General features: G+C 48.3%; 1 protein-coding gene across 4 annotated transcripts in view; it reads left to right on the forward strand.

Annotated features, from left to right (window-relative positions):
• The window catches only part of ADD2 (adducin 2), a 175,495-nt gene that overhangs the window by 134,174 nt on the left and 28,380 nt on the right, over positions 1-12,941 (forward strand). For 3 of the 4 annotated variants that reach the window (XM_069766531.1, XM_069766533.1, XM_069766532.1), the window contains exons 9-10: positions 3,360-3,536; positions 4,110-4,358. In XM_069766531.1, the coding sequence (XP_069622632.1) occupies positions 3,360-3,536; positions 4,110-4,358 (426 nt within the window). The remainder of the gene's footprint in view (positions 1-3,359; positions 3,537-4,109; positions 4,359-12,941) is intronic. The other variant, XM_069766534.1, reaches the window with a different exon arrangement.

Raw genomic sequence — 12,941 nt, forward strand, 5'->3', positions numbered from 1 at the left:
CAATTTTGGCGTGGTCTGTTGCCATAAATCAGCTGACAGGAGCTCAGAAAAAGACACATAAAAAACTTTCCAACTCCTAATCAGACCCTCATAGCTAGCTGACAGAGCTGTAGACTGTGTACCGGGGTGGTCTCTCCCAGGATACAGTGGGCCAAGGACAAAGAACACGACCAGGCAATCTGTTAAGGAACTAGTTTAAGCAAGAAAGGAAGACAATTAACTATCACACACACCTAGTCCGGATCAGCTAGGACCCCAGTGCTGCACAACCGATAGGCCCAGTATGTTCTATCGGGTACTATAATTTGCCTGACCAGTGGTTCTGCCATAGGCCAGTCTCACACGTCCAGATAATTCCGGTACCGAAAAAATCGGTACCGGAGTTATCCGTGTCCGTGTGTCCATGAGCTCACATAGGCCATCCGTGTGGCACACGAGCGGCATACGTGTGCCGCCCGTGTGCCGACTGGGTACCACACGGAGCGTGCAGGAGACAGCGCTAGAGATAAGCGCTGTCCCCTGCATCTGGTGCTGAAGCCGCCATTCATATCTTCTCTCCAGCAGCGTTCGCTGGAAAGAAGATATGAAAAATCCTTTTTTTTTTTTTTTTTTCGTGTTTAAAATAAAGATCCCTGTCCCCACCCCCCTCCCACTCCCTGTGCGCCCGCCCGCTGTTACTAAAATACTCACCCGGCTCCCTCGCAGCGTCCTGTCCTTGCCGCACCTTCTACTGTATGAGCGGTCACGTGGTGCCGCCCATTACAGTCATGAATATGCGGCTCCACCCCATAGACTTCTCCCCAGTGTGATTCTTCTTTGACAGGAATCACAGGGACAGTTTCACCTTTCCTCAGTAATCTGACCCGCTGCTAGCATACTGCTCACACCCTTTCTTCTTAAAGGGAACCTGTCACCCCTAAAATCGATGGTGAGGTAAGCTCACCATCATCAAGGGCTTATCTACAGCATTCTGTAATGCTGTAGATAAGCCGCCGATGTTACCTGAAAGAGGAGAAAAAGAGGTTAGATTATACTCACCCAGGGGTGGTCCTGCTCCGATGGATGTCTCAGGTCCGGAACAGCGCCTTCTATCTTCATTCCATGACGTCCTCTTCTGGTCTTCACGCCGTGGCTCCGGCGCAGGCGTACTTTGTCTGCCCTGTTGAGGGCAGAGCAAAGTACTGCAGTGCGCAAGCGCCGGAAAGGTCAGAGAGGTCCGGCGCCTGCACACTGCAGTACTTTGCTCTGCCCTCAACAGGGCAGACAAAGTACGCCTGCGCCAGAGCCGCAGCGTGAAGATCAGAAGAGGACGTCATGGAATGAAGATAGGAGGCGCCGGAGCGGACCTGAGACACCCATTTGACCGGACCACAGCGGGACCGCCCCTGGGTGAGTATAATATAACCTCTTTTTCTCCTCTTTCAGGTTACATCGGGGGCTTATCTACAGCATTACAGAATGCTGTAGATAAGCTCCTGATGATGGTGGGCTTACCTCACCATTGATTTTGGGGGTGACAGGTTCCCTTTAACTCTCCCGTGATTCTGTCACATCTGTCTCTCTCTAACTGCACTTCAAGATGGCCGCCTGCAACTCTCAGTCATCCTTCAGTTTTCCAACTGTCGCTGGTGGCGGCTCAAACTGGTGCCAACTGACATACAGGTGACAGTCGTATGAATCTGCAAACCACTGTCATCTAATGGCTACGGCTATGTGCACATGTCAGGATTTTCTGCAGAATTTTCCTGAACAAAACCGGATTTTTTCTGCAGGAAATCCGCATGCGTTTTTTTTTGCGTTTTTGATGTTTTTTTGCGCGTTTTTTGCACTTTTTTTTACCAATGCATTAAATAGCGGAAAAAATCTGCTAAATTAATGAACATGCTGCGTTTTTTTACCGCGATGCGTTTTTTAGCGGAAAAAAACGCATCTTGTGCACAAAAATTGCAGAATGCATTAAAAATGATGGGATGCTTATGTATGCGTTTTTTAAGCGTTTTTCCCGCGGAAAACAGCTGAAAAAACACACAAAAAAACTCGAAAAATCCTGAAAGTGTGCACATAGCCTATAACACAGGTAAACAGGTGTGGAGTGGGAATCTTCAAACACCCCCTCACAGATTCTCAGTTAACTCATTCTACAGTCAGTAATAGACAGAGTAACACAGAGGCTGTAGAAGGAAACGGTGCAACGTTTTTGATGAAACACAATTACAGTTTTCATTTACAGCGCATATTATATGCTGATAACAATACAATAGGCGGGTTTACATTACCCTACACACTCCTGACCCTCTATGCGCCATTAGTGTCATATGCCAGAAGTGTCCAATAGCGTCCATGATGCTGCTTCACCCTAGAAAACTGCATATCCCTAGAGTTGCCCAAAAGATGTAAACTCAAGACATATAAGCCTCTACCTGTGCAAGAGCAGTTAATCATGTCCTCAACCAGAAAGTAAGGCCTGTACTGTGGCCCAAAGGGACTAAAAGAGAGAGCCTCATACCTAGGATGTATGCCAGGCCTAGGGGCCTGTGTGGGGTACTGAGTTATAGGATCCTTGAAAGTTATCCTAAGATGGCATTTTAGTTTGTTGGAGGCTGGGCCATACTGAAAAGTTTGGGGTGGGTTATGGGAGTGGTATCATGATACACCCTACCTGATTGGTGGTTGAGGCTGGGTATATAGGGGTTGCTTGGCGGTTAAGGGGTAGTCCGTTGGTAAAGCAGTCTAACACCCACCCTTCCCTAAGGTTGGCTCCACTACTCTGTTATGAATTTTTAAAGGACAAGATTTTATGATTGTCGGCTGCTCGGGATTAAAAATCACATCATGGCAGCTGGCGGGAACAGGTCTTTGGAAAGCCAATTGGAAATGGTGGTATGGTAAAGAATGGGGGTAGGGGACCTGATTTGGTAGGGTCACCCCCTCCCCCTTGTATAAGTGTTAAGAAATACTTGGTGAGTCACTACTGATCCGAGGTCTCAGAGGGACAAATCACGGGGGCACCACTCAGCTGAAGGGTCTCAGAATTGTCACTATGCGGTTGGGGGCAATGAGGAGCTGCTGATGGTGCCCGGTTTTATTAGAAAAGCTTCCAAATAATTATCCTTATATTTAGGTATGAGAAATAATACTGTTAATATTATTATTAATAAAGGCTACTGTGGCCACTTTATCCACATTTATAATGTTTCTCATTATTGGTAATTTTTAAGAAGATTAGGTAACAGAAGAAAGGGGGTGTGATGTGTAGGCCATTTGTGTTCGGCCAGGCTGAGGGCTGTCATTTCTCAGTCATGTCAAGTTCCAATATGGCCGACCTGTTACTTCGTTAATATTAAATCCTCATGTTTTAGGTCTCGGCTGTGCCTAGTGCCGGAGGGCCAGAAAATCTCATCTTGCTAGATCGGGAAAAGTATCGTCCACATGAGGTGGGCACAGTTGGCTGGGCAGGGAGCATGTTTGGACCCATGCAGAAGAGCAGATTAGGCGAATATGAATTTGAGGCTCTAATGAGAATGATGGATAATTTGGTGAGTTTATCTCGTAAGTCATTGATTTCCATACTTTAAATATTCCTCAAACCAATATTTAACTTTGTATTACTCTTACTTTACAGCTATTTTTTACTTTCTGTATATGTTGATGGGGCGCAGTGGTGCCAGCCTTTCCTATAATTAAGAATTTACTGCTGATAGACACAAATACATCTGTGGATATTATTTTTTATGCCACATGTTTATGAATCCAAGGCCTCTTTGAATCCTGATTTTTTTTTTTTACGTTTATCGTAGGGCGATCACAAGATGCAGTTTTAGATGATATAATTATGTCATTACATGACAGAAAGAATGGGGAATCCCTTATTAGAGACAAGTGAATGTCTGTGCTGTCATGGGTAAAGTGATAGCTCTTTGTATGTAATGACTATCTAGGTTCTGTTGTTGGGATTGTAGGCCAAACATATCTAGTTTCTGTTATTTAAGAAAGGTGACTATAAACATTACATGAAAGTCCTCATTTCGATGTGACCGTGATTTTCCTTCTTTGCCCAGTGGGAACGCATCCATCTTTCAGAATGATAAAATATGATGTATATTCCATAGGGTTACCGTACAGGCTATACCTACCGGCACCCATTTGTACAAGAGAAGACAAGACACAAGAGTGATGTGGAGATACCCGCCACAGTGACTGCATTTGTATTTGAAGAAGAAGGTGTCCCTCTCTCGACATTGCGACAACATGCCCAGAAACAGCAGAAGGAGAAGACCCGCTGGTTAAATACACCCAACACGTACCTAAGGGTCAATGTGGCAGAGGAAAACGTGAGCAGCCAGAAGAGCAAGACCACGGTGAGAAGGGACTTAACATCAGTGATGCCATTGTTTGGTAGATAAACCTACATGACAGTCTATTCAGCAGAATAATTTGGAAAATATGACTATGTAATCTTCTGCTGTTCTAATTTTGACCACAAGGTGACAATAGTCATGTGCTGCCTGCAGCATTCTGACAACTCCTGATATGTGTTCTGTTTTGACCCCAGATCATATAAGTATGTGGCTCTTTCAAATAGAAGTTCAGCAATACATTTACAGGACAGGTCTGTTCTTCGTTTGCTGAGAAATCAGCGTGTGACTTGATATGTAAATGAGGCTGAAGAACTATTTGTGGTTATGAAGCCTCTGTCACTCCAGCTCTATTCCTCACCCAGTGCTGCCTCCTGTTTGACTGACCATTCCTTTGTCTGTAGTCACACAGCATAGCTGCTGTCAATAAAGTAGGAGGAGTCAGTACTGCGTGGGAAATAGAGCTGGAGTGACAAAGGCTTCAGATCTACCATAGCTCTTCAGCCCCATTTGCATATATCAATTCCATTGCTAAGGGACAGACTGTCGATGTTAAGGTATTGCAGGACTGGTCTTTGAAAGAGCTACATGTGCATATAAATAGTTTCAGGAGTGAAATTCTGCTAACAGATTCCCTTTAATGTCTACATATAAAATTAGGAAAAGTGGTGCAGAAGTAGCAGTCAAACGCCAACCATGGTGCCTGAAGGGTCCAAACGACCTCACTGCCAGATAAGTATGTGAAATAGTACATGTAAGGCAGGAGGCTTTTACATAGGGACTCAGGATCTTCCAAGTATATTTCTACTCTTCTTAACTTGCAATATGGCTTCTGTTTCTGCTTCCTACCACTTCCATGTGGTGAGTGATCCTTCAGGTTACAGATGTCCCAGCATTAGAAGAACTCCTTCCAGACTGGGCAGGTTTCAGTTTTTGCGCTTTCGCTTTCTCCTCTCCTTATTTCCAAACAGGGCCGCCATCAGGGCATTACAGCCATTACATGTGTAAGGGGCCCGGTGAGGAGAGGCAAGGAGGGGGGGCCCGGTGAGGAGAGGCAAGGAGGGAGGGCCCGGTGAGGAGAGGCAAGGAGGGGGGGCCCGGTGAGGAGAGGCAAGGAGGGAGGGCCCGGTGAGGAGAGGCAAGGAGGGAGGGCCCGGTGAGGAGAGGCAAGGAGGGAGGGCCCGGTGAGGAGAGGCAAGGAGGGAGGGCCCGGTGAGGAGAGGCAAGGAGGGGGGGCCCGGTGAGGAGAGGCAAGGAGGGAGGGCCCGGTGAGGAGAGGCAAGGAGGGAGGGCCCGGTGAGGAGAGGCAAGGAGGGAGGGCCCGGTGAGGAGAGGCAAGGAGGGAGGGCCCGGTGAGGAGAGGCAAGGAGGGGGGGCCCGGTGAGGAGAGGCAAGGAGGGAGGGCCCGGTGAGGAGAGGCAAGGAGGGAGGGCCGGGTGAGGAGAGGCAAGGAGGGGGGGCCCGGTGAGGAGAGGCAAGGAGGGAGGGCCGGGTGAGGAGAGGCAAGGAGGGGGGGCCCGGTGAGGAGAGGCAAGGAGGGAGGGCCCGGACTGACCAGACTCGCAGTCAGCATGTCTCATACACTTTGGGCCCCACCTCTTTTCCTGCTGGGCTGGAGGCATTATGAGGTGATTGCATCGCTCCTGCCTGATGTGGCCGCACTCACTGCAGCAGACGCTGCACAAGGACCTGGGCTCTTGCTCTGTGCAGAGCTCGGTGCTGCCTCCAGCAGAGGCTCTGCCTCCATCATCTCTCACCCTCACCTACTCCAGAACATAACAGCAGCAGTGACCGGAGCTCTGCAGGAAGAGATTGAAGCCAGTAAAGGTCAGCAATTCTGTGGTGCTGCCTCCTAGTGGCTCCAGAACTAGGGCTTCTCACTGGGCTGCAGGAGGGACCCCGGGGCCCCACTATTCCTGTGGGATCAAGCTGCCGGCACTACTGCACTAGGCTACACTTCTCTGTCCCTCCATAACACCAGTGCTAGGAAACTGCTGTGTAGGAAGTCTCCCTGTACTTGCATCACTTGCAGTCGGGACCGGGGGAGGGGGTGACCAAGAGTCTGCACTGGAAGAGGAAGCAGCTGCTCTTATTATAGTCTCCTGCTGTGCTGGGGGCTCCTACTGACTTCTGCCCTGGCTGTCTGCTGGCCTGGGATAATGGTGCAGGTGGTGAAGGCCCTGCAGGATAGGTAAGTATATATAATAGTGTGCGTATGATACTATGGTGTATATAGTGGATGTAATATATAGTGTATGTAATATATAGTGTAGTGTGCAGTATATGTATTTTCTTGTTTGTAAATAAGTGTATGGATATACTGGAGATGATCCTTGTATATGTAATAGTGTATCTGCAGTATATAGTGTAGTTAATGTATAGCGTACAGTGTGTATATATATATATATATATATATATATGATCCTTGTATCTGTAGTATATATTGTACGTAATGTATAGTGTACAGTGTGTGTGTATATGTGTATGTATATATATATATTATAGTTCTATCAGTGTAGAGATGCCATGTCTGCAGAGGAGTGCTGCACTCTGTACCCTAATACCAGCACACAATGCATGTGTGTATTTTTATGAATTATCTTTAATAACACACCTCACCTATAATGCGTGAGAAGACGTCATATACTGGTATACTGTATGTATATACAGTGGGGCAAAAAAGTATTTAGTCAGTCAGCAATAGTGCAAGTTCCACCACTTAAAAAGATGAGAGGCGTCTGTAATTTACATAATAGGTAGACCTCAACTATGGGAGACAAACTGAGAAAAAAAAATCCAGAAAATCACATTGTCTGTTTTTTTAACATTTTTTTTGCATATTATGGTGGAAAATAAGTATTTGGTCAGAAACAAACAATCAAGATTTCTGGCTCTCACAGACCTGTAACTTCTTCTTTAAGAGTCTCCTCTTTCCTCCACTCATTACCTGTAGTAATGGCACCTGTTTAAACTTGTTGTCAGTATAAAAAGACACCTGTGCACACCCTCAAACAGTCTGACTCCAAACTCCACTATGGTGAAGACCAAAGAGCTGTCAAAGGACACCAGAAACAAAATTGTAGCCCTGCACCAGGCTGGGAAGACTGAATCTGCAATAGCCAACCAGCTTGGAGTGAAGAAATCAACAGTGGGAGCAATAATTAGAAAATGGAAGACATACAAGACCACTGATAATCTCCCTCGATCTGGGGCTCCACGCAAAATCCCACCCCGTGGGGTCAGAATGATCACAAGAACGGTTAGCAAAAATCCCAGAACCACGCGGGGGGACCTAGTGAATGAACTGCAGAGAGCTGGGACCAATGTAACAAGGCCTACCATAAGTAACACACTACGCCACCATGGACTCAGATCCTGCAGTGCCAGACGTGTCCCACTGCTTAAGCCAGTACATGTCCGGGCCCGTCTGAAGTTTGCTAGAGAGCATTTGGATGATCCAGAGGAGTTTTGGGAGAATGTCCTATGGTCTGATGAAACCAAACTGGAACTGTTTGGTAGAAACACAACTTGTCGTGTTTGGACGAAAAAGAATACTGAGTTGCATCCATCAAACACCATACCTACTGTAAAGCATGGTGGTGGAAACATCATGCTTTGGGGCTGTTTCTCTGCAAAGGGGCCAGGACGACTGATCCGGGTACATGAAAGAATGAATGGGGCCATGTATCGTGAGATTTTGAGTGCAAACCTCCTTCCATCAGCAAGGGCATTGAAGATGAAACGTGGCTGGGTCTTGCAACAAGACAATGATCCAAAGCACACCGCCAGGGCAACGAAGGAGTGGCTTCGTAAGAAGCATTTCAAGGTCCTGGAGTGGCCTAGCCAGTCTCCAGATCCCAACCCTATAGAAAACCTTTGGAGGGAGTTGAAAGTCCGTGTTGCCAAGCGAAAAGCCAAAAACATCACTGCTCTAGAGGAGATCTGCATGGAGGAATGGGCCAACATACCAACAACAGTGTGTGGCAACCTTGTGAAGACTTACAGAAAATGTTTGACCTCTGTCATTGCCAACAAAGGATATATTACAAAGTATTGAGATGAAATTTTGTTTCTGACCAAATACTTATTTTCCACCATAATATGCAAATAAAATGTTAAAAAAACAGACAATGTGATTTTCTGGATTTTTTTTTCTCAGTTTGTCTCCCATAGTTGAGGTCTACCTATGATGTAAATTACAGACGCCTCTCATCTTTTTAAGTGGTGGAACTTGCACTATTGCTGACTGACTAAATACTTTTTTGCCTCACTGTATGTGAGCATTTTACAGGGCCGCCATCAGGGCATGACAGCCGTGACTGGCGTATGGGGCCCGGTGGGCAGAGTGGGCCCGCATCAGGCCCCGTCTCATCTGCTCACCGGGCCCCTACCGGCAGCCGCAGGCTAACCGGGCCCTTAGCGCCGATGCTGCAGCTGTTCAAAGCTATTGACGTGCGGGTGCGGGCCCGCACGTCAATAGTTAACAGCCGCCAGCCAATCTGAGGCTGGCAGCTGACGTCAGCCGCAGCGTACGTGCATGTCGCCGGCGTCTGACGTCATTGTCAGTCGCCGGCGAGTGCACACTGCAGCTGCATGGAGACAGAGAACTTCGCCCGCCGCAGGAGCACGGCCAGGTAAGAAGAACTTTTTTTTTTTTTTTTTCCTTGAGAGCGGCGATCCAGGGGGCCCAGGGAAGAACGCTGGACAGAGATGGGGCAGAGTGCTGGACAGAGATGGGGCAGAGTGCTGGACAGAGATGGGGCAGAGTGCTGGACAGAGTGCTGGACAGAGATGGGGCAGAGTGCTGGACAGAGATGGGGCAGAGTGCTGGACAGAGATGGGGCAGAGTGCTGGACAGAGATGGGGCAGAGTGCTGGACAGAGATGGGGCAGAGTGCTGGACAGAGATGGGGCAGAGTGCTGGACAGAGTGCTGGACAGAGATGGGGCAGGATTGGAAACAGATGGGGCAGAGTGCTGGACACAGATGGGGCAGAGTGCTGGACACAGATGGGGCAGAGTGCTGGACACAGATGGGGCAGAGTGCTGGACACAGATGGGGCAGAGTGCTGGACACAGATGGGGCAGAGTGCTGGACACAGATGGGGCAGAGTGCTGGACACAGATGGGGCAGAGTGCTGGACACAGATGGGGCAGAGTGCTGGACACAGATGGGGCAGAGTGCTGGACACAGATGGGGCAGAGTGCTGGACACAGATGGGGCAGGATTGGAAACAGATGGGGCAGGTCAGGATTGGACACAGATGGGGTAGAGTGCTGGACACAGATGGGGCAGAGTGCTGGACACAGATGGGGCAGAGTGCTGGACACAGATGGGGCAGAGTGCTGGACACAGATGGGGCAGGATTGGAAACAGATGGGGCAGATTGCTGGACACAGATGGGACAGGATTGGACACAGATGGGGCAGCGTGCTGGACACAGATGGGGCAGGATTGGAAACAGATGGGGAAGAGTGCTGGGCACAGATGGGGCAGAGTGCTGGACACAGATGGGGCAGGATTAGAAACAGATGGGGCAGAGTGCTGGACACAGATGGGGCAGAGTGCTGGACACAGATGGGGCAGGATTGGAAACAGATGGGGCAGAGTGCTGGACACAGATGGGGCAGGATTGGACACAGATGGGGCAGAGTGCTCGACACAGATGGGGCAGAGTGCTGGACACAGATGGGGCAGGATTGGAAACAGATGGGGCAGAGTGCTGGACACATGGGGCAGGATTGGACACAGATGGGGCAGAGTGCTGGACACAGATGGGGCAGAGTTCTGGAGACAGATGGGGCAGGATTGGAAACAGATGGGGCAGAATGGAGACAGATGGGGCAGGATGGATACGATGGAGACAGATGGGGCAGGATGGGAGAACATATGGCTGACGCCAGGAATGAGACACACGGGGGCTAGGATGGCGAATATTACCATAGGGGCTAATTAAGGGATATTATTATTGCAGTGATGCATTTATTTTATTTTTTGAGTATACTGTTTTAAATGGGGGGGGCGGTCCTGTTACTGTGTAGAGTGATACTGTGTTGCCTTCTTCATGTGGTGTAATGTAAAGGCTGGGAAAATTAAGTAATGTGTTCTACAAGCAGAACTCGAGATAACTGTTATTTCCTGCAGAGACGAGTCCTGGCTGGATGAAGTGATGGCGGTCTGTGCTGGATGAAAGATGAAGGACTTCACCTAGAGACGTCACTGGTGAGTCAGTGTTACTTATACACTGACACTATACACTGTATACTATATACAGAGGTCCTGTGTACAATGTCACCAGTGATCACTGTATTACCTATACATTATATACAGAGCTCCTGTGTACAATGTCACCGGTGATCACTGTATTACCTCTACACAGACACTGCATACTAAGTACAGATCTCCTGTGTATAATGGCACTGATGGTGATAGTATTGTGGGTTTTTTTTTTTATTACTGATCAGTATTGTAGTATTCAGTCATTGGTGGTAATATGCGGTCTGGTCATGGTGTAGCGGTATTTGTTCCTTGTATTTTATATTATTCGATCACTGTGGTGGTAATATGTGGTCTGGTCATAGTGCTGTGGTATTTGTTCCTTGTATGTAGTATTATAGGTCATCTTAAAAATTGAAAAATAAATAAAAATATACCTAAATTGTATTGCATATTTTAACAAATATTTAATAGGTTACAGCAGAGTAGGGCCCGGCCAATAGTGTCTACCGTGTTATGGTGGCGGCTTAAAAAATCTTTTGGCCAAAACAAAAGCTGCCGGCTATATGTGTGATCTGGTGATGGGAACTGTCAATGTGTGATAGGTGAAAAAAGGAGATTTTCCAAGAGAGAGCGGTGGGACTGTGGACAGTTCGAGGGGTGGAGCCTGGAGGCGGGGCTGGGGTGGAGCCTGGGCGGAGTTTCAAGGGGGCCCCGAAAATTTTGCCAGTATGGGGCCCCGAAATTTCTAGTGGCAGCCCTGTTTCCAAAAGCCATACCTTTTTCATTTTTCCATGCACATAGATGTATGAGGCTTGTTTATTTGCAGGATAAGTTGTAGTTTTGATTGACACCATTCATTCTTACCAACTGTTAGGGTATGTGTACACGTATTTTGGTGCTCTGCGGATTTTTCCGCAGCGGAGTTGAAAAATCCGCAGGTAAAAGGCACTGCATTTTACCTGCGGATTTACCGCGGTTTTTATGCGGATTTTGTGCGGATTCCACCTGCGGTATTACACCTGCGGATTCCTATTATGCAGCAGGTTTAAACCGCAGCGGAATCCGCACAAAGAATTGACATGCTGCGGAATGTAACTCGCAGCGTTTCCGCGCGTTTTTTTCCGCAGCATGGGCACTGCGGATTGCGGTTTCCATAGGTTTACATTGTACTGTAAACGCATGGAAAGTTGCTGCGGACCTGCAGCAAAATCCGCAACATGTGCACATAGCCTTAAGGATCTTTAGCCCCTGTGATGCAGCGGTAGGACCATATACAGTGAAACGGCAGTGACCCAAGCAAGTTCAAACAAAATGTTCTTTTATTGTGTTACTTCACACAGTCAATATAATATACGGCTTCTTCCTACAGTCCATTAATAATGCATGGCTATATGACGCAGTCAGTACACAGGCCGAACTTCCCTCCATCCAGTTTCCCTGGGTGACCGCACGCCGGTAACAAGTCTCTGTGCTCACTCAGCGCACTGCACTCTTTATCTTCTGGAGTGCAGCCGGGTACACATAAGACAACCCAAGATGCAGGGTGTCAGTCTCTCTGGTTCCTTTAGCCTCTGTGTTGCTCCACACAGAGAGAGCTCTGCAGACAACTGCCCTGTCTGCCTCCAAGAACACACTGACACCCTTCCCCCAGTACTACAGGGCTTTTTAATCAGTCACTGCTTCACTCTTCTAATTACAGCCACAGCTGTGGCTGTAGCACGCCCTCATGGCTTCACTACGCTTCCTTGCACATTCTGGAGAGCACATACAGCGCCCCCTAGCTGTAACAGGGGTCACTGCCTCACACCCCTTAATCCCATATGATGTACTATCCCGTCGGGGTGGGGTGGGCCCGTATGACCACCGACGGGATAGTACGTCATATGCGATTAGCCACGCTCACGGGGGAGCGTGGCCGATGGTGGCCGGGTGTCAGCTGATAATCGCAGCTGACATCTGGCACTATGTGCCAGGAGCGGTCACGGACCTCTCCTGGCACATTAACCCCCAGAACACTGCAATCAAACATGATCGCAGTGTTCCAGCGGTACAGTGAAGCATCGTGCAGGGAGGGGGCTCCCTGCGTGTTTCCCTGAGACCCTCGGTACAAGGCGATGTGCTCACCTTGTATCGAGCGTCTACTCCCTGCAGGCCCCAGATCCAAAATGGCCATGGGGCTTCATCCGGGTCCTGCAGGGAGGTGGCTTACCAGCGCCTGCTCAGAGCAAGTGCTGGTAAGCCTGCAGCCCTGCATGTCAGATCGCTGATCTGACACAGTGATCTGCAAAGTGTCAGATCAGTGATCTGACCCTATAACATGATGTTCCCCCTGGGGCAATGTTATAAAGTTTAAAAAAGTATTAATTTG

The sequence above is a fragment of the Ranitomeya imitator genome, chromosome 4, assembly GCF_032444005.1.
Source record: "Ranitomeya imitator isolate aRanImi1 chromosome 4, aRanImi1.pri, whole genome shotgun sequence".
In the NCBI taxonomy this organism is placed as follows: Eukaryota; Metazoa; Chordata; class Amphibia; order Anura; family Dendrobatidae; genus Ranitomeya; species Ranitomeya imitator.